Source organism: Protopterus annectens, chromosome 1.part0 (assembly GCF_019279795.1).
Source record: "Protopterus annectens isolate FY-2018-M chromosome 1.part0, PAN1.0, whole genome shotgun sequence".
Lineage (NCBI taxonomy): Eukaryota > Metazoa > Chordata > Ceratodontiformes > Protopteridae > Protopterus > Protopterus annectens.
The window spans coordinates 826,669,010-826,689,885 of record NC_056725.1 but is presented as its reverse complement, the minus strand read 5'-3'; the positions used below and the strand labels follow the sequence as shown (position 1 = coordinate 826,689,885).

The following is a 20,876-nucleotide window of genomic DNA, read 5'->3' as shown; positions in this document are numbered from 1 at the left end:
TGCGTTTAGTGGGTGAAAGTGCTCAACGTATTTTTTATGCAATAAAACATCAGTTTTATTTGTGGAAGCCTGTTTTTTCCACCTATTTGGTGAATATCACTATTACTGGGATCTCAGACGTGTGGTTCTTCTACACGTCACTTTTTATATTCGTTGGTTGCAAGAACGTTTTTTTCATTTTCAGTTGTTATGGATGAGACCCCAGATATTTGTGAGTTTGCTCCCTCTACGAAAGAAGACGAGCTCAAGGACTTGCGTTCGGAGCTACAATCGTTGAGGGGTGAGGTGAGCAAACTATTTCACCTGGTGAATCTAATGGTAGAACGTAAAGGAGAGTCACCTAACAGTGAAGTAAATCATCCACCAGTTGGCGAAGAGATTTACCTTAACGGGGACACTAGAAAACAGTTTACGAGCATGGACAACCGGAAGCAAGTAAGAGGTACTGTTGAACTAGCGGAGACGCAGAAGGAACTCGTATTTACCTCGTCGCCAGGAATACCTAATGGTCAAGTATGTAGGGATAGATCTGGGCAAGACATCGATCTGCGATGTGCGGGAGATTCTAATGAAGTGTTTTCCAGCAGACTCGCTCCCACGGACTTCACATTTGATTTCTCCTTCAGTAATTTCACGGAGGAAGCGAGAAGAACTGGGGCCAGACCAAAGTGTAGCAACAATATAAGAACTTACGCCAATGCTGCTACCAAAGAACACGCTAATAAAGGTACTGTTTTTTCCGATAACAACGTAAAACGTAGCACTCATGCTCAGCAGTTTACCAAGCAGAGTTGTCTTAAAGATTTTTTAGACAAAGAGTGTGCGTTTGAACAATACAAAGAAATTAATTTAAAATCACAGCACCAGTATCAAGGGGCATTGAAAGATATGATTTATGATTTTGGAAAAAAATTAAATTTGATCAACGCTATTAAATTAGATAATTCATATTTATTGCATTGTATAAATTCCAAATTGGTCCCTATGGGACTTCGTTTTTTTAAAATGCCTATGGGAATTGACACAACGGATGAAGTATGTGCGGACTTTAATCAATTATTTGACAGGTTTGGGATAGACTATATGAAAATGTTAATCAAGTATAATGATGTTAAATTATGTAAAATCTTGAATGAAATTGAGTATATGAATGATAAAATAGTAAAAGATTTAATGTTCCCTAGTTGGGAGAAGTTATATACCAAACAGTTTGAACATGCACAGAGTAAAACTTTGAAAATATATGAAAAGAAAAGTAAAAAAATGACAAGAGACATAGAACAGTATAAGACAGGGAGAGTATATAATTGGAGAACATATATCTCAAAACCACAGTATAAGAAGGTGTATCATAACAACAGAGACAAAGATATATATGAAGGGGAAAATTCCACTTATTATAATGATAGACAGGAAAATTTTCAGGAGGGGTACAACAGGGGTGGACAAAAAAGATGGATGAAAGCAAAGACATGGAGGTAGGAAATTTCCCTTTTCTTAGGAAAACAATTAAAGAAGTATCTGTTGATAACACGGAAGAGAACATAGTACATGATACAGATAATGACATTACTCAAACTGGTCATATAAATTCTTACAATAATTTTCAGATTTTCAATTACACTAGTTTAAAGCTAAACAAAGCACACTTCAGCCTTTTTTCCAAAGGTATGAAGTTTATACCTGACACTAGCTTTAAAGTTGCAGACTGTTTGTGTGATTTTAAAAAATACATACGAAAATTAAATTTATCTTTGATGTTCAAGGACAATAACAAAAAAGCTGATATTATGCTTGATTTTACCGACACAGTATTAAAGAAAAGAAGCACCTTCATACCACTTATGAATAAAGAGGTACAGAGATATGAAAAATTAGTGACTCAAGAGATTTATAGAAAAAGTAGGATTTTGAGGGAGAAAAAACCTATGACAAATCTCTCTAGTGAGGAAATAAATATTTTGAAAGAACTTACTTCAGCTAACAACCTTAGGGTTATGAAACCCGACAAAGGAGGGGGCATTGTGGTCTATGATAGTATGGAATACAACACCAAAATACATGAGATTTTACATGACTCAGGTAATTATGAAACAACATCTCTTAATGAATTAAATATTGCGTACAGAAGGATTGACCTGTTTTTAGAGGAATTCTATCTAGATAATCGAATAACTGATGACATGTACCAATTTCTTAAAGTGGAATTTCCAATTATGGCTACAATGGTGGGCATACCTAAGGTCCACAAAAATGTTGATGACCCCCCTTTTAGGCCTATAATATCAGGCAGTAAGTCAAAAACATTCCCTTTAGGGATGGTCATAGATTCCCTACTCAAACATGTTTACCATAATGTAGAGCACATGGTAAAAGATTCATGGGAATTTTTAAGTAAATTTCCCATATATTTGGACAAACATGATCTAATTTTTACCTCTATTGATGTTATAGATTTATTCATGTGCATCCCTAAGCAAGAAGGTTTAGAAGCTTTTAGTGAAAGTATATACAGACATAGCAATTTAGAATGGGATAGAATAAAATTTATTAATGAATTAATGTCAATTGTACTGGAATACAATTTCATTTTTTATGAAGGAGAAATTTTTAGGCAGACCAAGGGCGTAGCTATGGGGGCAGCATGTGCCCCCATATACGCTAACATGGTCATGCTTAATTGGGAAGAAGAAACTATCTTTAAAAGTGAATATCAAGTTAGAATAAAATATTATTCACGTTTCTTAGATGATATTTATATCATTTGGGAAGGAAATCAAGACTCATTAGACAAATTCATTACATATTTGAATAATAGTAGTCCATATTTGAAGTTTACATCTACTAGTAGTAGCATAGGAGTCCCATATTTGGATACAATGATAATTAGAAAGGACAACAAATATTATTCCAGAGTTTACAGGAAAAAAACGTTTACTAATTCATACATAGATTTTGGAAGTTGTCATCCAAAAAGAACCAAAATAAATATATACAAAGGTCAGTGTATAAGAGCAATGAGAATGACGTCATCTTATACTGAAATGGTTCAAGAGATCCAGTTTATTACTTCATTATTTTTGGATAGAGGTTACAACTTGCAAATGATGGAAAAAATTAGCAAAAAAATTAGCAAACAAGTGATGGAACAATGGGGATCAAAATTTGCTCCTTTATTAGGAACAAAATACAGTTCCACACCAGGATTAGGTTCTGGTACAATGTGTAAAGCCAATGATGCTTACAAAAGATCTTGTATTATTGAATATGGACACAGTAGTGGTCAAATTAAGGAAATTATGAGTAAACACTGGGATACATTATTAGTAAATGATGAGATGACAGAATTGTTAGGAACTAAACCAAGTTTTGTATTTAAGATGGGACAGAACTTGAAAAGTATTTTAGAAAAGGGCTCCAAAGCACAGGACAATAAGAGGAACACTCATACTTCTAAATGTGGTGCGTGTTCACAGTGTAGTTACATTATGGAGGACAAAAAAATAGTTTTAAGTAACTATAATAGAACGAAAATATTCTTTAAGAAAGGTAACTGTAATACCAAATTCATAGTGTATCTGGCAGTATGCTCAATGTGTCCTAGCTATTACATTGGAAAGACTGAGCAGCATTTTAGGAAAAGGATTTATTCACATATATATAGCATAAGGACTAAAGATGATAAAAATGCACTAGCCAGACACATTATGAAAAAAGGTACTGATCATCAGTTTAGATTTGGTATATTAGAAGTTGTAAGGACTAATCCCAGGGGGGGTAACACTAAAAGTAAACTTGCATTTAGAGAGAGTTATTGGCAATTACTCACGGATGCCACTACCCCCCCGGGACTGAATGACTTCATATCAGTCAAACCAATTCTAGAGAATTATTGACACGGTTGTTCATGCTCATTATAATGTAGTGCATACACAAAATACAAAAATATACACATATATTATATTTATAGAAACACACATTTTTATGTATAGGGTATATATTTTTAGGCTTTGTATGAAAATGAATAACTACATTGTTATATAACTTATGGTTATAGAAGTTTTATTATTATGAAGTTTTTATATTTATTGTTATAAGTTATACTCCTTTAATTGTCTGTTGAAAATTGGCACCAAAAGGAGTACTTAAAGAGCATAACATTGATTATTCTTTGTTCTGATGAAGCCTGCGTTTAGTGGGTGAAAGCGCTCAACGTATTTTTTATGCAATAAAACATCAGTTTTATTTGTGGAAGCCTGTTTTTTCCACCTATTTGGTGAATATCACTATTACTGGGATCTCAGACAGGTGAAACAATAAAACAAGAAGTTTACAATTGAATAGTAGTGTTACATCATTTCAATCTTTGGCAAGAGTCCAGTCTCCTATATAGTAAGAATACACTAATAAATGTGAAGACTGTTTTTTGCTAAGATTTTGTCATTGTAGTATTTGGTGAATTATATTGTTTAAGGAGGTTTGCTTTTAAGGCAGGTGCAGGATGGATTGTCTAGATAATGTGTTTTTAGGGCTGCCTTAAAAGTTTTTCGGTGATCAGTCTGGGTTATTTCAGATGGAAGGTTGTTCCATAGCTTAGCTATGGTATGAGAAAAGAGGCATTGTCCTGCTCTTTTGTTGGCTTTGGTTACTGTGAGCCTCAGTTTGCAGGAGGATCTTAGTGTTATAGTGGGGGTGTATGTTTGTAGGATTGAGTTAAGGGCAGGGCAGTCATTTGGTTTAGAAATTAGTTTGTGGGCTAAGGTTAGTTGGGTGTATTGTAGATGGTGGGAAAACTCTAGCCATCTTAGTTCAGTGATGGCATGGCAGTGATGAGAGCGGTAAGATTTTCCGGAGGTGAATTTGGCTATTTTGTTATAACATGATTGTAATTTATTACTAATGGCTCTGTGCAGGTTAGTGAAAATGGCACTACCATATAAAAGGGAGGGGATGAGTAGGGTATTGGCTAGTTTTATTTTGGTATATTTATCCAGGTAGAGTTTGTGGCAATATAGTTTACCTAGTTTGAAATGTGTTTTTTTGAGTGCAGTTAGGATGTGTTGTTTTTATGTGAGTTTATCATCTATTGTTATACCTAGCAATTTGACTGTTCACTAGCTCAATTTCTGTGCCATCTTTAGCCAGGATTTTGAAGTCAATGTTGGGTGGTTTTGTTGAGAAAATTAAAAGCTAGTTTTTTTTGGAAGGGGGTTAGCATCAATTGTGCTTTAATAAGCCATGTTTCAATAGCGGTAAAAGCCTGTTGTATAAGTGTGAGGAGGTCTGAGAAAAATTTAGAGGTGGCTATAAGTGTTGAATCATCGGTAATGGATGATATTCTGGATTAGGGAGGCTTTATGCAGGTCATTGATGAAGACATTGAACAGTAGTGGTCCTAAAATGGGTCCCTGTCTTACTCCTATATTGTTAAGTTGGTACTGAGATTGTGCATTTAACCATTTTACAGATTGTTCCCTGTTTTGGTAGGTAGGAGGTAAACCAGCTGAGGGATTTTGGGGAGCAACCCAGTGCTGATAGTTAGTTTACTAGCTTAGCGTGCGACACTGTGTCAAAGGCCTTAGATAGGTCTAATAGGATTACTGAGGTAGGATGGCCTGCATCCAAGGCTTTGTTGACAGATTCTGTGAAAGATAATAGGGCAGTAATGGTGCTATGGTCTGGCCGGAAACCATGTTGGGTAGGGGATAGAAGAGCATTATTTAAGAGGTGTTTAAGTAGTTGTGAGTGAACACATTTTTCCAAGATTTTAGATAGAGGAGAGAGTACAGAGATAGGGTGGTAGTTGGAAAGATCATGGGAGTTTCCCCCTGTGTGTAGTGGGGTAATGATGGATCTTTTCCATAGGAGAGGAACATAAGATTCAGTGAGAGAGCGATTTATAAGAATGGTAACTGGAAATGCTATTGCGCTAGCTGCTGTTTGCAGATATTCTGGGGGAAGGGTATCTGCAGAGAGAGAGAGAGAGCAAGATTTGAGTTGCTTTAGGAATTTCAAAATCAGAGAGGTGGGTACAAGTTGAATAGTGAAGAAGTTGTCTGGTTGTATAGTGGGGGTGTATTCTGTTGGGGTTGGAATGTGTATGTTTGAGGTGGATGGGCAGTCTTTAAGTACCTTTTGAATGGTAGAGATGAAGTAGGTATTAAAGGCTTGGGAGATTTCTTGTGGGCTTTTTACTGGTGCAGGGGATGGGTTTTGGATGGTGCCTGGGTTAAATAGAGAGGAGACAGACTTCCAAAAATGTTTGGTATTGTTATGTGAGGTAGACAGTTTATCAGAGAAATACCAAAAATGTAGATCTGGGCAGGCAGTAAAAAACACAATTTATTAAAATTTGCTGATAAAATTCAAACTTCACTTAAGAATAAGCAATTTCGTTTGTAGCTATTACAAACTTCCTCTGATAAGTAATACATCATTTCCTTTTAGTTTAAAAACATTCACAAATACAAGCAGCATTCCTATTTGTCCATCTCCCTGCAATCAAGTAAAGATGGCACACCCCCTCACTTTTATATACAAACTCAAGCAACAAAGCAAAAGCAGAAATTCATATAAGTTAAATAAAATAACATGAATAAGTCCTAAACACTATTTATATAATTCAAGTATATCAATATAACAAGACAAATTATGCAATGATGCATTCAATGATGAAAATTCATAAAGCATCAACAAATCATCGTTCTAGAGCTTTTCATTTCAAACCACTACCTAAGGATAGCGATCCATTCAACCCTGGCCAAAAATGTGCACTCAGGCGAATTTGCCATCCTAACTCCATTTTCTTTAGGATGATTTGCCAGGCTCAACCCCTACTACTACTTTTTAAGGTATCTAAGACAAAAAAAATTAAATGAATGTGTAGGATTTAAGAAGGTATGTTTTCCCAATGCATTTGTTTCAATGTTGTCTCTAATAGCTCTAATATGTTCACCCATACAGTCTTTTAATTTTCTCTCTGTTTTCCCAACATAGAAACAAGTGAAATGGGTACACAGGGCACAATAAACTACTTTCTCAGTATGACAATTACATTTTCCCAATATTCTAATACTGTGGTTATTGATAGAAATAGTACTGGTTTCTAAAATAAAATTACAAAAAAAAAAAAAAAAAAAAAAAATTTCAAAGGAGCTTGTATAATACAATATGACACTTTTTCAGATGTGTTCACACAAACATTGATTTCACATTGGAATATATTTAAAACTAATAAAGAAGTGTTTAATGAGGTGGGCAACAAACCTATATTTACATATAAAGTTGGTAGAAATTTTAAAAGGACATTTGAGCATATTAATACAAATTCTATAATATTTAGAGCAACTACTGCCAGTGGAAATTGTAACATGTGTTCCATGATTTACAGTGAACCTACAATAAAGTTAAATAATGAATTAAATAGTTTGGTTAAGTTCTGTAAAGGGAACTGTAAAACCAAAATGATTGTTTATTTAGCTCTATGTAAATCATGTTGTGCATTTTACATAGGGAAAACAGAAAGGTCTTTAAAGGAACGTATGTACGAACACCAATATGACATTAAAACAGGCAAAGTTACAAATGCTTTATATAAGCACGGTTCAACCTGTCCGCTTTTTAATGGTTATAGGTTTGGCATTATTGACATAGTAAAGGAAAATAATTTCAGGGGCAGGGGTAATTTTAAAACCTTTTTGCTTAACAAAGAACTTAAATGGCAACTTAGGCTTAGGGCGAATATGCCACCAGGTTTAAATGAATATATAAGTATTAAATCTGTTCTAACAGCTAGAGCCGATTATATTAGATGAATAATAATATGCAACACAAAGTGGATTTTAAGTAATATATGTTAGATTTTATTTTCTTTGAAGTTTTTTCAACACAATGTCTTTCAAATTTTAATAGTGGGCTGTGTATTATGTTTTATTTTAACAAGTAGAAGAGATGTTTGGAATTCAATATGCAGTATAATGCAATATACACATTTCTACTGAGGTTAGTTGATGAATGTTTCTTTAAAATTGTATTTGGAAAGTGTATTGTTTAATTGATTGGCAATTATTGTATTAAGAAAAAATGTATTTAATTAGGTTTTTGGCACCAGTGCTTTCATCTGAAGAAGTCTGTGTCTCAGACGAAAGCACTCATTTATTCAGCTTTTTTAAGTTATTAAAATAGACTGTTGCACTTTTATTGTGGCACCGGACTCTTGTTCGTTTTTTCAGTTTGTACATCAGTTATTTTGGTGATTTTATTTGTTTTTTTGGTGCCAGTGGCCGCATTCAAGTGGTTGGTCTATTTGTATTGTTAGCATTGGTGCCGTGATGAACATTTCTCAAAATGATTCTTTCACATTGGTGGAATGTGAGGATTTGCATCTTGGATCTATCGATGGCATTCATAACGAAGTAAACCAGATGCGTACGGAGCTGAGCTCGGTGAAAGGTGACTTAACTAGGCTCATTGAATTGTTGAGCCAAAAGGATCCTGTAGATGGCGCTCCAGTTTCTGGTGAGGAGGTTGCTTCTGGTGATGTCGATGGTACTGCCGTGATGACGTCGTCTCCACGCTCGAACATGGAGAGTAATGGTGGTGTACGAACGCGAACGGGTACTTTTGGAGCTAGCAAGGAGAATACATCAGGAAAGATTATTGCTGTGTCTACGAAGCCGGTTGTGAGGCAACGCTGTAATTTATGGCATGAATATGATTCTTTTAAAAAAGGTACTGCATTGCCTAATACACAACGTGTATTAAATGATTTTAATGGTGATTTAAACGCCTCTAGTTCTAATGTTGCCACTAATTTTACAACAGGTTTGAGCTATAAAGATGTGGTAACTAAGACATTTAATTTTGATAGTAAATTTCCTTTGTCGACAGCATATTATGGGTCAGAGGCGTCTAAGGAAAACTCATTGACATTAAAAGAAATGATTTTTCTCTTGGAGAAAAAACTCTATAAATTAAAGCGCCTACAAAAAGACAATAATTATCTAAAGTTTTGTGTGAAAAACAACATTATACCACAAGGACTAAGGGTATATAAATATCCATTTGGTATTTTGTATTCTGAAGATGTAATTATAGAATGGAACAGTTTCTTTGACAAATGTGGTAAAAGATTGGTTGAAAGACTGATTAAAAACAATGACTGTACACTGCTTGAGCTGGAAACCGAAACTAATACATTGAATGCTGATATTATAAATGGCTTATTGTTTGGTGAATATAAGGATTTGTATAATAGAATTTTGATTAAGATTGATAAAAAAGTGTTAAATGTTTTTCAAACTAAACAAAGGAAATACGCTCGAGATAAGAGACAGTATGAGCTAGGGAAGGCATACCCAGGTCCACCTAAAATCAAAGTGAACAGTGGGGATAAAGGGTATAATAAGAAAACACGTTTTGAACCTGATCATACTGAGAGGTATGACGAAGGTAGTGTTAATAATGGTCCATATAGAATAGATAGGAATACACACAGACCATTAGATGAATTAGATTCATTTAATCAGGAGGATGAACCTTTTTTAGGACCCAGAAGATCAGAAAGGCTAGCAAGCAAAAGCAGATTTCCATCAGCTCCGGGACTTTTCAGCAACAGTTATGGGAAGGAATACGAGTGGAAAAAAGTGGTGAGGAAAGGGAAATAAGTATTTCTAATGACTTCAAGGGCATTATTAATGAGTACAATGGATTCAAAATTTTTAATTATACATTTTGCACTTTGACCAAATTACATTTTTCATTATTTTCAAAAGGTTTCAAATTTGTGAAATCACAATATGGTGATATGGCTAACCACCTAGTTGATGTAAAACTACATTTAAGGAAATTAAATTTAAAAATCTTGTATAATAATGAAGCTGCAAATAATGGTGGTCATTATAATGAGTTGGTAAGGAGTAGTACATTCAACCCCCCACTTCACCCAGTATTGCATATGTTTGAAAAGATAGTTACAGAAGAATTATATGATTTATATGCCCAAAATAGATGGCAAACCAAAAATTCTAACCTGACTAATGAGGAAGGAAGATTGTTGGAAGAATTACAGACTCAGGATATTTTTCGTATTATGAAACCGGATAAAGGTGGGGGAGTAGTTTTATACAATAAAGAGGAATATAATAATGTAATTACCAATATTATTTTGGACAATAAAACCTATGTACCTGTTTCTATTAATGAGATAAATATTGGATATAGCAGAATTGATTCTTTATTAGAAGAATATCTTATTGAAAATAGAATTGATGACAAGACGTACACGTTTTTGAAACAAGAATACCCTGTTATTCCCAATATATTTGGAATACCTAAGGTACATAAGTCAATTTTTGAACCACCATTTAGACCAATAGTATCAGCGAAAAATTCAAAGACACATCCCTTAGCAGTGTACATTGATCATTATACTAAAGATATTATTAGCAGGACTACACATTTGGTAAAAGATTCATGGGAATTTCTCAGTAAAATTAATGACAATTTATGGAAAGAAGGCTGTATATTCTTGACCATTGATGTTAGTGATCTCTTTACATGTATCCCTAGGAATGACGGGCATGAGTATTTTGGGGACAGTTTGACTAAGTATTCCACTTTACCTAAGGATAAAATAATTCTAATTTTGGAACTTATGGAAGTAGTATTAGATTCAAATTATATCCATTTTCAAGGGGAATATTACCAACAAATCAGCGGAGTTGCCATGGGTGCGGCTTGCACACCTGTGTTCGCCAACTTGGTTCTCCTAGAATGGGAAAATAGACATGTGTTCAACTGTCCTTTCTTTTCAAATATTTGACTATATTTAAGATTTTTGGATGACATCTTTGTCTTATGGTATGGAACACCAGATAATTTAGAAGATTTTATGTTATATTTGAATTCATGTACATCTTTTTTAAAATTTACACATTATTCCAACGACATGAGTATAAATTATTTAGATGTCACTATTTGTAAAGCCTCAAAAGGTTTTAAGTCCAATATTTATAGAAAAAAACATATGGTGCAATAGCTAACTGCATTATTCAAGCAATCATCCCACTGTGCAAAAGAAAAGTATTGTTAAGGGTCAGGTGGTGAGGATCACAAGAATTACCTCTGAATATGGTGACCTCAGGGGGGCCTTTACCTTTCTTGGTAACATGTTTGTAGAAAGGGGTTATCCCATTAAGATGATTAAGGAAGTATTAAATGAGGTGTATTTAGGATGGGGTGTTAAATATAAGGCTCTTTTGGGGCAACCGTTAATGGGTAATGGTGAGGTTACAGAAAGAAAAAATTTCAAAAGAGCTTGTATAATACAATATGACACTTTTTCAGATGTGTACACACAAACATTGATTTCACATTGGAATATATTTAAAACTAATAAAGAAGTGTTTAATGGGGTGGGCAACAACCCTATATTTACATATACAGTTGGTAGAAATTTTAAAAGGACATTTGAGCATATTAATACAAATTCTATAATATTTAGAGCAACTACTGCCTGTGAAAATTGTAACATGTGTTCCATGATTTACAGTGAACCTACAATAAAGTTAAATAATGGATTAAATAGTTTGGTTAAGTTCTGTAAAGGGAACTGTAAAACCAAAATGGTTGTTTATTTAGCTCTATGTAAATCATGTTGTGCATTTTACATAGGGAAAACAGAAAGGTCTTAAAAGGAACGTATGTACGAACACCAATATGACATTAAAACAGGCAAAGTTACAAATGCTTTATATAAGCACAGTTCAACCTGTCCGCTTTTTAATGGTTATAGGCTTGGCATTATTGACATAGTAAAGGAAAATAATTTCAGGGGCAGGGGTAATTTTAAAACCTTTTTGCTTAACAAAGAACTTAAATGGCAACTTAGGCTTAGGGCGAATATGCCACCAGGTTTAAATGAATATATAAGTATTAAATCTGTTCTAACAGCTAGAGCTGATTGTATTAGATGAATAATAATATGCAACACAAAGTGGATTTTAAGTAATATATGTTAGATTTTATTTTCTTTGAAGTTTTTTCAACACAATGTCTTTCAAATTTTAATAGTGGGCTGTGTATTATGTTTTATTTTAACAAGTAGAAGAGATGTTTGGAATTCAATATGCAGTATAATGCAATATACACATTTCTACTGAGGTTAGTTGATGAATGTTTCTTTAAAATTGTATTTGGAAAGTGTATTGTTTAATTGATTGGCAATTATTGTATTAAGAAAAATGTATTTAATTAGGTTTTTGGCACCAGTGCTTTCATCTGAAGAAGTCTGTGTCTCAGACGAAAGCGCTCATTTATTCAGCTTTTTTAAGTTATTAAAATAGACTGTTGCACTTTTATTGTGGCACTGAACTCTTGTTTGTTTTTTTAGTTTGTACATCAGTTATTTTGGTGATTTTAAACAAACGGTTAGAACCAATAATTTAAACAGTGATGACCCATGTTGCAACCCCCACTTTCAGAATAAAAAATAAATGACTGTGAGATAGATTCTTGCAATAATATTCATATTATATGAATATATAAATATTCAATGCTACATATTTTACACTGTGCAGTTGATAATATGCTTATATTTTCGCTTCATTTTTGTTATGCTGGGATTTTTAAACTTGTGTTTCTGAGTAGTATACCACAATCCTAATGGAAGTGGGAAGAGGTAAATGCTAGTTGGTATTCAAATTTATGCTAATTAGATGCACACATTTTCGGTGGACGTACCTTTAAAAAGCCTTTTTATCTATTTTCAGTGTCAGCAGAGTGAGAGGTATGACTGCGAACAAATCTCACGCTAATAGACAGATTTATGTAGAACTGGTTTATCTGATTACCAAAATTACAACCAGTCTATGTTATTAATGAAAGCTTAATCCTGTTTTGGCTCTGGAAAGTTTTTTTTTTGTTCTATTTATTTAAAAAAAAGTTTTTACCTCTAAGCCTGTTGGAATTTTTTCCATCATGTCTTGGTATATGTGCATACACTGGAGTTATACATGCAGGATCCCACATACATTAACATCTGTCATGTAGTTCACATGACTTACATGCATATGCAAATGTAAACACACACACACACACACACACACACACACACACACACACACACACACACACACACACACACACACCTAAAACCTGGTACAATTGATTGAAAATCAGCTTCTTGAACATGCCAGCTTTAGTGTTTGTGAGACTGCTACAGTGAGGATTAGGGAATTTGCCCTTTCCCCACTGTAGTGCAACCTTGGTGTTGTGTATAATTAGTGGGAGGTGTGCAAGGTGCAGGGTGGCTTGCCCCCCTGCAAAAAATAAATAAATAAATAAATAGTTTACTTTTTTGATGTGGCAAATTTCGAGCAGTTATACTTGATAACTTACAATTCAAGATGTTGCTTATTCAAGAACGCAACATACACCCATAAGATTATATCTTACATCGCAAACTCACTATGTCGCCATACACTGCATTGACAACAAATGGTCAACACTCAATAAATAAAAAAAAAAAAACAACAGAGAAACAGCATTTTATGCAGGGGGGCATTCTCCTTGTGCCCCCACAACCCCTGCTAATTATCTATGTTAATACCAACTCTAAGATCACAAAACAGTGGCTAAAGGCAAAATCCATTTTCCACTGAGTAGAGATCCACAGAGCAAATAATAGCATCTTGTAACTCTCCTTGCAGTTTGATAAAACAGGCCTCATTCAATATATTGAACAAACAAGGAGGCACAATGGACACACACAAGCACACACACACACACACATATATGTATATATATATATATATATATATATATATATATATATATATATATATATATATATGGATCTTCTATTACTAATCAATCCAAACAAAGGTCAATCTACTTAATGTCGACATACTACATCATCAAAAATACTTTAACATGCTACTGTGCATGAAGTAAGGCTAATCCTTTAAACTTATCAAACAAAACAGGGTGTTTTTTCCAGGGGCAAGCCACCCTACACCCCCCACACCCCCTGCTAATTATATATATTAACTTGAGATTGCACACTCCTCATAGAAAGGGCATATCCCCTTACCCCAGGAACTGATGATCTTGCACATTTGTCACCCATCTGTATATGTTGACCCAAGTGTGTTGATAATACTGGCTTCAATTTATCAACAAATTTGATCTGTACTGGGCACCCTATGTGTGTGTGTGTGTGTGTGTATATATATATATATATATATATATATATATATACACACACACATATATATATGTGTGTGTGTGTGTGTGTGTGTATACATACATACACACATGTATGTGTTTGCATATCTGACTGTCTCTCTCTACATATATATTTACATTCAGTTATATGTACACATACATATACATGCATTCATACAAATCCACACGTGCACCTAAATATCTCTCTCACTATATACATACACACACATATATACATAGACAGATATGCATATAACAACACTTATATCATAAAAATGCAAGAGAAAGAATGTTCTTGTGCAGGATGTCATATACATTAACACATCAGGTACTTTTATAGTCTCTCGATGTATCTTGCACTGTTAAGAATAAGTGGTATATCTATGACATGGTGTTATATGCAGATATGCTCATACACTATGCTACAGTATTTCTCTTTAACACATGTACATACTTTCCCAGAATGCACTTGTTATCATGCATGTATGGTACTGACATTTCTGCAGATTTACTTGCAACTGCCAAATTATCTCCTACAGATTGCATCCTTATTATGCTTGTATGTTAAGAGTGGTAGGGCCTGATGGATGGGGTGCCCAGCAGCTCTGCAGTATATTTGCAGTGATGTAAACATTAAGGGACCTCTAAAACCTCACTGTGGAGGTCTTGCTGTATCTCTGTGTTTACACCCCTACTCAAGCTCTGCACATCCTTGTTCTATAGACACAGTGATCGTCGTAGCCACTGTGGTCTTTCTGAAATGCATTATGCTTCATATGAATGGTACTGGTAACTATTGTTCATACATTCACAATACCTCATAACAGATGCGTTATATATACAATACTCTAACCATCAGCATTAATAACAACTTGATAGGTGTGTTATTTATTTCTAAGTGAAAATAAGGGAGGCTATCACAGCACTCCAATTAGGTTATGTTCACACTAACTGTAAAATTTATTCTGGCATTTAATAACTATATGTTCCTGTCCTTTTCATACTGTTGTACCTATAAGCAAGAGAAAATTTTAACTTGATTACAAATATGTCTTAACTGGTTACAGGTATGTTGAATGACCTATGGAATTATTTTTACTTTTTAGGTAGTGAAACATCCTTCTAGAGTTATAGAACTCCAGATGAGAAAGTCTGGTTTCAGGATGGAGCCTGGTCAGTATGTCCTCCTGCAGTGCCCATCTGTTTCTTACTTGGAATGGCACCCTTTCACTCTGACGTCTTCACCAGAGGAAGACTACTTTAGTGTACATGTCAGAGTAGTGGGAGATTGGACAGCAGCATTCTATAAAACATACGCAGCTGATGACAAAGCATTTGATAACCCATGCAAGTTACCAAGGTATTAAAAATTGTCATATAGTAACATCACTAGTATTAATGCTATCTAAGAATATTCTCTGGATCAATATGGATAGTAATTGTGCAAACTTTTCTTTTTTTTTTTGAAATATACATTTTTATTCTATCCAATCTAAGCACATTTATTGAAGGGTTATAAGTAAGTACATAGTCGTGTTAGTGTAATTAAATATTGTAGGCATATTAGAAATGAGTTATTAATCTGTGAAATGCTGCTAAATACAGCAGGAATGTAAACTACAATATGCTTTTATGATTTTCTATTCTATGCTGTGTTATCTGGCTGTCTTTTAAATAAGAAATGCAGTTTGCCTTCCTGGCTTGATGTTCATACAGTTCATGGTTGAATTATAAGAATTAGATGCCTGAAGAGGAAGGGAGATTGTTGGTGTTTTGGTGAACCAAAGTAAGTTACAAGCTGTGAGTCCCTATGAAGGACTTGCTTTCACAACACGCTAACATCCAAACTAAATAGCTCTTTTGTAATTAGCTTCACCTAATAATTCCCCCACTGCAACTCACCCACCCTATCCCATTCTTCCTCATCATTATCTGCTCTTCCTCTTCTGCCTCCAGTGATCATCTTTCAGGTTTCTCTCAAAAATCCCTTATAGCTGTAGCAGTTACTGTTATAAAATTCTGTACCTTATCAGTGTAGCAAGTCCTACAGAGGTGCTTTCACACCAGCACCATTCATATAGTATAATATTAATAATGTGTTTATAAATATGCCCATGGTCTGCTTATACCATTATTCATACTGGTATGCATCTTACCCAGAGGAGTAGCTGGGTCCTTTTGAGCTCAGGATTGTGAATTACATCCTGGATAAGCAGGCTCCCAGGATGATTGCCCCTCTCACTTCACCCTTACTACACTAGTGATTTCACCTTCCATTTCTAATTGAGCAATACACCATAACCATCAACAGCTCATGTATTCCCTTATGCATAAGGTAAGCAGAGATTTAACAAATTGGCACTTTCAATTATCTGCATATATCCTGTGGCAGCACAGTGGTGCAACGGTTAACGTTGTCGCCTCACAGCAAGAGGTTCTCCGGTTTGATTCTCGGCTGGGGTGCCTTCTGTGTGGAGTTTGCATGTTCTCCCTGTGTTCGCGTGGGTTTCCTCTGGGTACTCCGGTTTCCTCCCACATTCCAAAGACATGCATCTGGAGCTTTTCTCCCCGAGCCTCTGCTGAAAACAGGCTCTGTTGAACCTAGTCGGACATTCCCGGTCAACAAATGTTAAATAAAATAAAAATAAATAAATAAAATAAATCCTTGCTTTAGGCAGCCCTGGCACAAACAAGCTTATCAACTGGGCCACATATAAAGAAGCTGATGTTTGGTTTCATTGATGTTTTAAACATCTATACTGCATCAGGCAGGCAGTCCCATAGAGACCCGTCACACTTTTGTTATTTTCACCCACACTTGGTATTCATAAGGTCCATCTAAATATTCTAATAATCCACTTAAATATGGTTCACATTAGTATCTGGTGCACACTTCATCCCCCAGTTCTAAATGGCCAGTTCATCACAGCCAACAGCATTTACATAATCATATATGTGTGAAGTAAGTAAGTGTTTAACTAGATCACACACAATATTTTGTTCCATGACTGCATGCATAATCAATTATAGTCAAAATAAGTAAGTGAACTGCCATCAGCACTGTTAGTCAATGACAATTATAACAGCATGAACAAACTATAACATGCTAAAATCTGCATTAAGCCAAAAAAAAATCAACATTAACTCACTCCCACCAAAACAGTTACATTCCCATAAGTTAAAATATCGTTTAACATATTATCAGTCTGGTCATTACTTAAAGAGTACACACACACACACGCACATGCACACGCACACCCACACGCACACCCACACCCACACACACACCCACACACCCACACACACACACACACACACACACACACACACACACACACACACACACACACACACACACACACACACTCTACACCATTCCACTTCGTTTCCTGTTTCAGGGTAGTATGAAATGTTAAGAAAAATCACCCAATTAATTATTTATACAGCCACAGTAAGGCATTTAATATCTTTGTGGTAAGTAATCAGCTTGGCTAAGTACATTTTGCTTAAGTTTGTGACTATTTTTTGTAGTAAAACAAATACACGACTGGGCAGCATGGTCAGCTTATCAATTTTGGGAGACCTCAGCTAACATATAGAAGCAGGGGTCCCTAGCAGAATTAACAGAGCTGCACAAATCTAAATATAATGAATGAAAGCAACATAGACATGGCAGAATTAGAGGTATCATAGATCCCACAAGGGAAAGAAATTGCTTAATGCTGATTAGCATTAAAGATGGCCAGAGGAAAAGACAGACTAGATCTCCCTCCAGAACGTCCTGCAACAGTTGGCTGTGAACTATTTCATAAAAAGAACATGCTGTCTGGTGTGTCCTGCTTATAAACTGTGGTTCTACATACATTCTGTAGAAGTAAACAACTGTTTGCACATCACATGTTGAAAGGATAACCAAAGTATGTATAATGCTGAAATGTGTATGTGCAGATGTGTACCCTGCATTCCACAGTACAAAAACCTACACATGAAAATGAAGTAACCAAATTAAATTTCAGGCTTCTAAAATGCAAGTCCCAGAAAAACAAGACCAAATGACAAAAATGCAGACTTACGTATACTAAGTCTGAGATTGCTGTTCCTCTGAGTATTTCCTTTTCTCAGCAGTATGGCAATCTCTGGGTTGTTATATGTATAAGTTTTGTGGGTGTTAAGAGCTTGTCACCACCCCAATTGGGGTGCAGGCAAAAAGCATCCTTAAAGGAGAAAAGTGATGTTTAACATTCAACTTGACCTTAGTTAATTCATATATTTATGACATCCATAGAACTGTTGCTTTAATCTGGATGATTAGGTATGTAGATGACTGCAGGTTGGGCTGTGCAATATGTAACTTTCAGGAGGGACTTTCCTTAAGTCACCATCTGATATCCTAGCAGACTGCTGCAATCAGCATCACTCCTGAATTAAACATATATAGGTCAGTTAAATGCTGTCACTTCTAGTAGTTTAACAGCAAAATATTGAATAGTAAACTTATTCCTGGCAAGAGAAGTTCCTCTATACAGCACGGAAAGCACCCACTAAATCATAAGGGTTTGTGCTGCTGACAGGTTTAGGTCTGAGTAAACTTCTGTGAATCATAAAGAGAAAGTTCATTTATTGCTGACACTGGATTAGGTTCCACAGGTGGATTGCCAGATGAACATGATGAGAAAACAACAGTTTGCTTACCAAGTTCTATAACTTCAGTGGTCTCAGGAAATATCAGTCCTATTTGGTTATTATTTACATAGACTCCATAATAAAGACATTCTGTACTACGAATTAACAATTGGTTATTGAGCTGCCTTGATTAGTATGTCTGTTTACTTCTGGGATGGTTAACTTGGCATTGCATTCTATGCTATACTTTTGGAAGGGATAACGATGCTAGGCATTCTGTGCTTTACTTTCTACAGCTCTTAACTTTGCCTCCTTAGTAAAAACTGTGACCCATATCACTTCACCAGCCAATTTGCCCCTCTTTATAGCATATTATAGATGTATACTTGCATATCAGTTAAATACTTTTGTTTCTTCTCTGTACCTTCTTAAAAAGGCATTGTTGTGCTTGTCTGCTCACAATATTTCTTTCCCTGTATTTCATTGGCTGCTCTGCCTGCTGACCATTGAGCCTATCCAATCACATACCAGCTTCGATTCCATGGTGGTAGGGGGAACCATAACCTTTTCAGATCTGCAGGGAAATCTTGTTGGGTGTGCATCATCCTGGCAGACATTGGAGGGTCTCTGTTCTTTTTCCAGCATCCCGGCCATGGAAGCATTTTTGCATTTAGCCCTAATACCTTTTGACCTCTTTGCACAAGACATCTGGACAAAGCCTGACATAATGGGGGGACAAATGCCCAAATATAGGGACACAATTTAAATACTGCTCTTATAAATTTAGAAAGTTGCTAGAATAACAGGATTTGTGTTACCATGCATCTTCTGAAGGACATGAAGTCTGAAACTCAAACACATCATTATTTAGTGACTTTAATCCTTAGATCATCCCAGTGATTTGTCAAAAAAACACCGTTGTTATGATGAATGGACCAAAAATATGAGGCATAAATCTGGGCATTCTGTGAAAATCTGTACTGTTGAGAGTTAAGCAAGCCCCTGGTGGTGACATGACAATTTATATTGACTGGAAAAGGCAAAATTCTGTATCTGCCTGGAAACCAGCATTAAATTCTGTGCTTTATAATAAAAAGAAAAAGATGTAGCACTGCTTTGTATATGTTTCATTTTTTTATCTCCAGAATTAAGAACAAAGCAAAAAATGGTTAGGAAAAAGGTCTCAAATTACAGATGTTGTTTAAATACTATTAACTTAGCAATTTGATAGAAACAATGTGAATCAACATGATTTTCTGAGGTAAAACAAGTTCTGTACCTCTACAGGTTATCAGTATTTACTGACAGGAATGCACTACTAAAAAATCCAATTTTGGGCGAGAGAGACCAGAATGTTTAGCCAAAATTATAGATGCTCCTAAAACGTAGAGACAGTTCAGAGGTATACAACTTTGTACAGTATTATATATTAAAGCACACTGTAGAGGAAACGCACTTTTCCCAAGTGAAGATGTAACATATTTTTCTTTCCATGTTATAATGGAAAGACAAGTTAAACAATTTTAAAAAGTCTTCCATAACTAAAATATAGTGTTGAATTAAAAAAAAAAAAGTGTCACACATTGCTACCAGCATAACCCTATCATGTGCTGACATGCTGTATTCAAAAATACCCAGCTACGGGGACTTGAAAGGAGTTGTGGTATGTTGCATTGCACATTATAGCAACGAGTAAGTAATACACTCTGTTTCAAACTAATTCTGGAAAGTGAGATTTAGCATTCTAGTGCTTTTTTGTTTGTTTGTTTGTTTATTTGTTTTTTTTGTTTTGTTTTGTTTTTATACTGGACCTGTGACATTCTGTATCCTGTATCTTGTCAGGTGGAACACAATTTGCTAACAATGTAGCACTATTCAGTATTAATACTTTTATTGTGAAATACCTGTGCTGTATTTCACTGAATGGAGCTGTGACATGGGGTGGTCCTGAATACAGCTGTGGCATTTTTAAATACAGTTTATTTCAGTGGCAAATGGCTATACACTTAAAAAAAACATAAGACACA

The 20,876-nt window shown here is 35.1% G+C and overlaps 1 protein-coding gene across 1 annotated transcript in view; it reads left to right on the top strand.

Annotated features, from left to right (window-relative positions):
• NOX3 (NADPH oxidase 3) overlaps positions 1–20,876 on the top strand; it is a 650,715-nt gene that overhangs the window by 342,976 nt on the left and 286,863 nt on the right. The window contains exon 10 of the mRNA XM_044063461.1: positions 15,333–15,586. Coding sequence (XP_043919396.1) covers positions 15,333–15,586 — 254 coding nt within the window. The remainder of the gene's footprint in view (positions 1–15,332; positions 15,587–20,876) is intronic.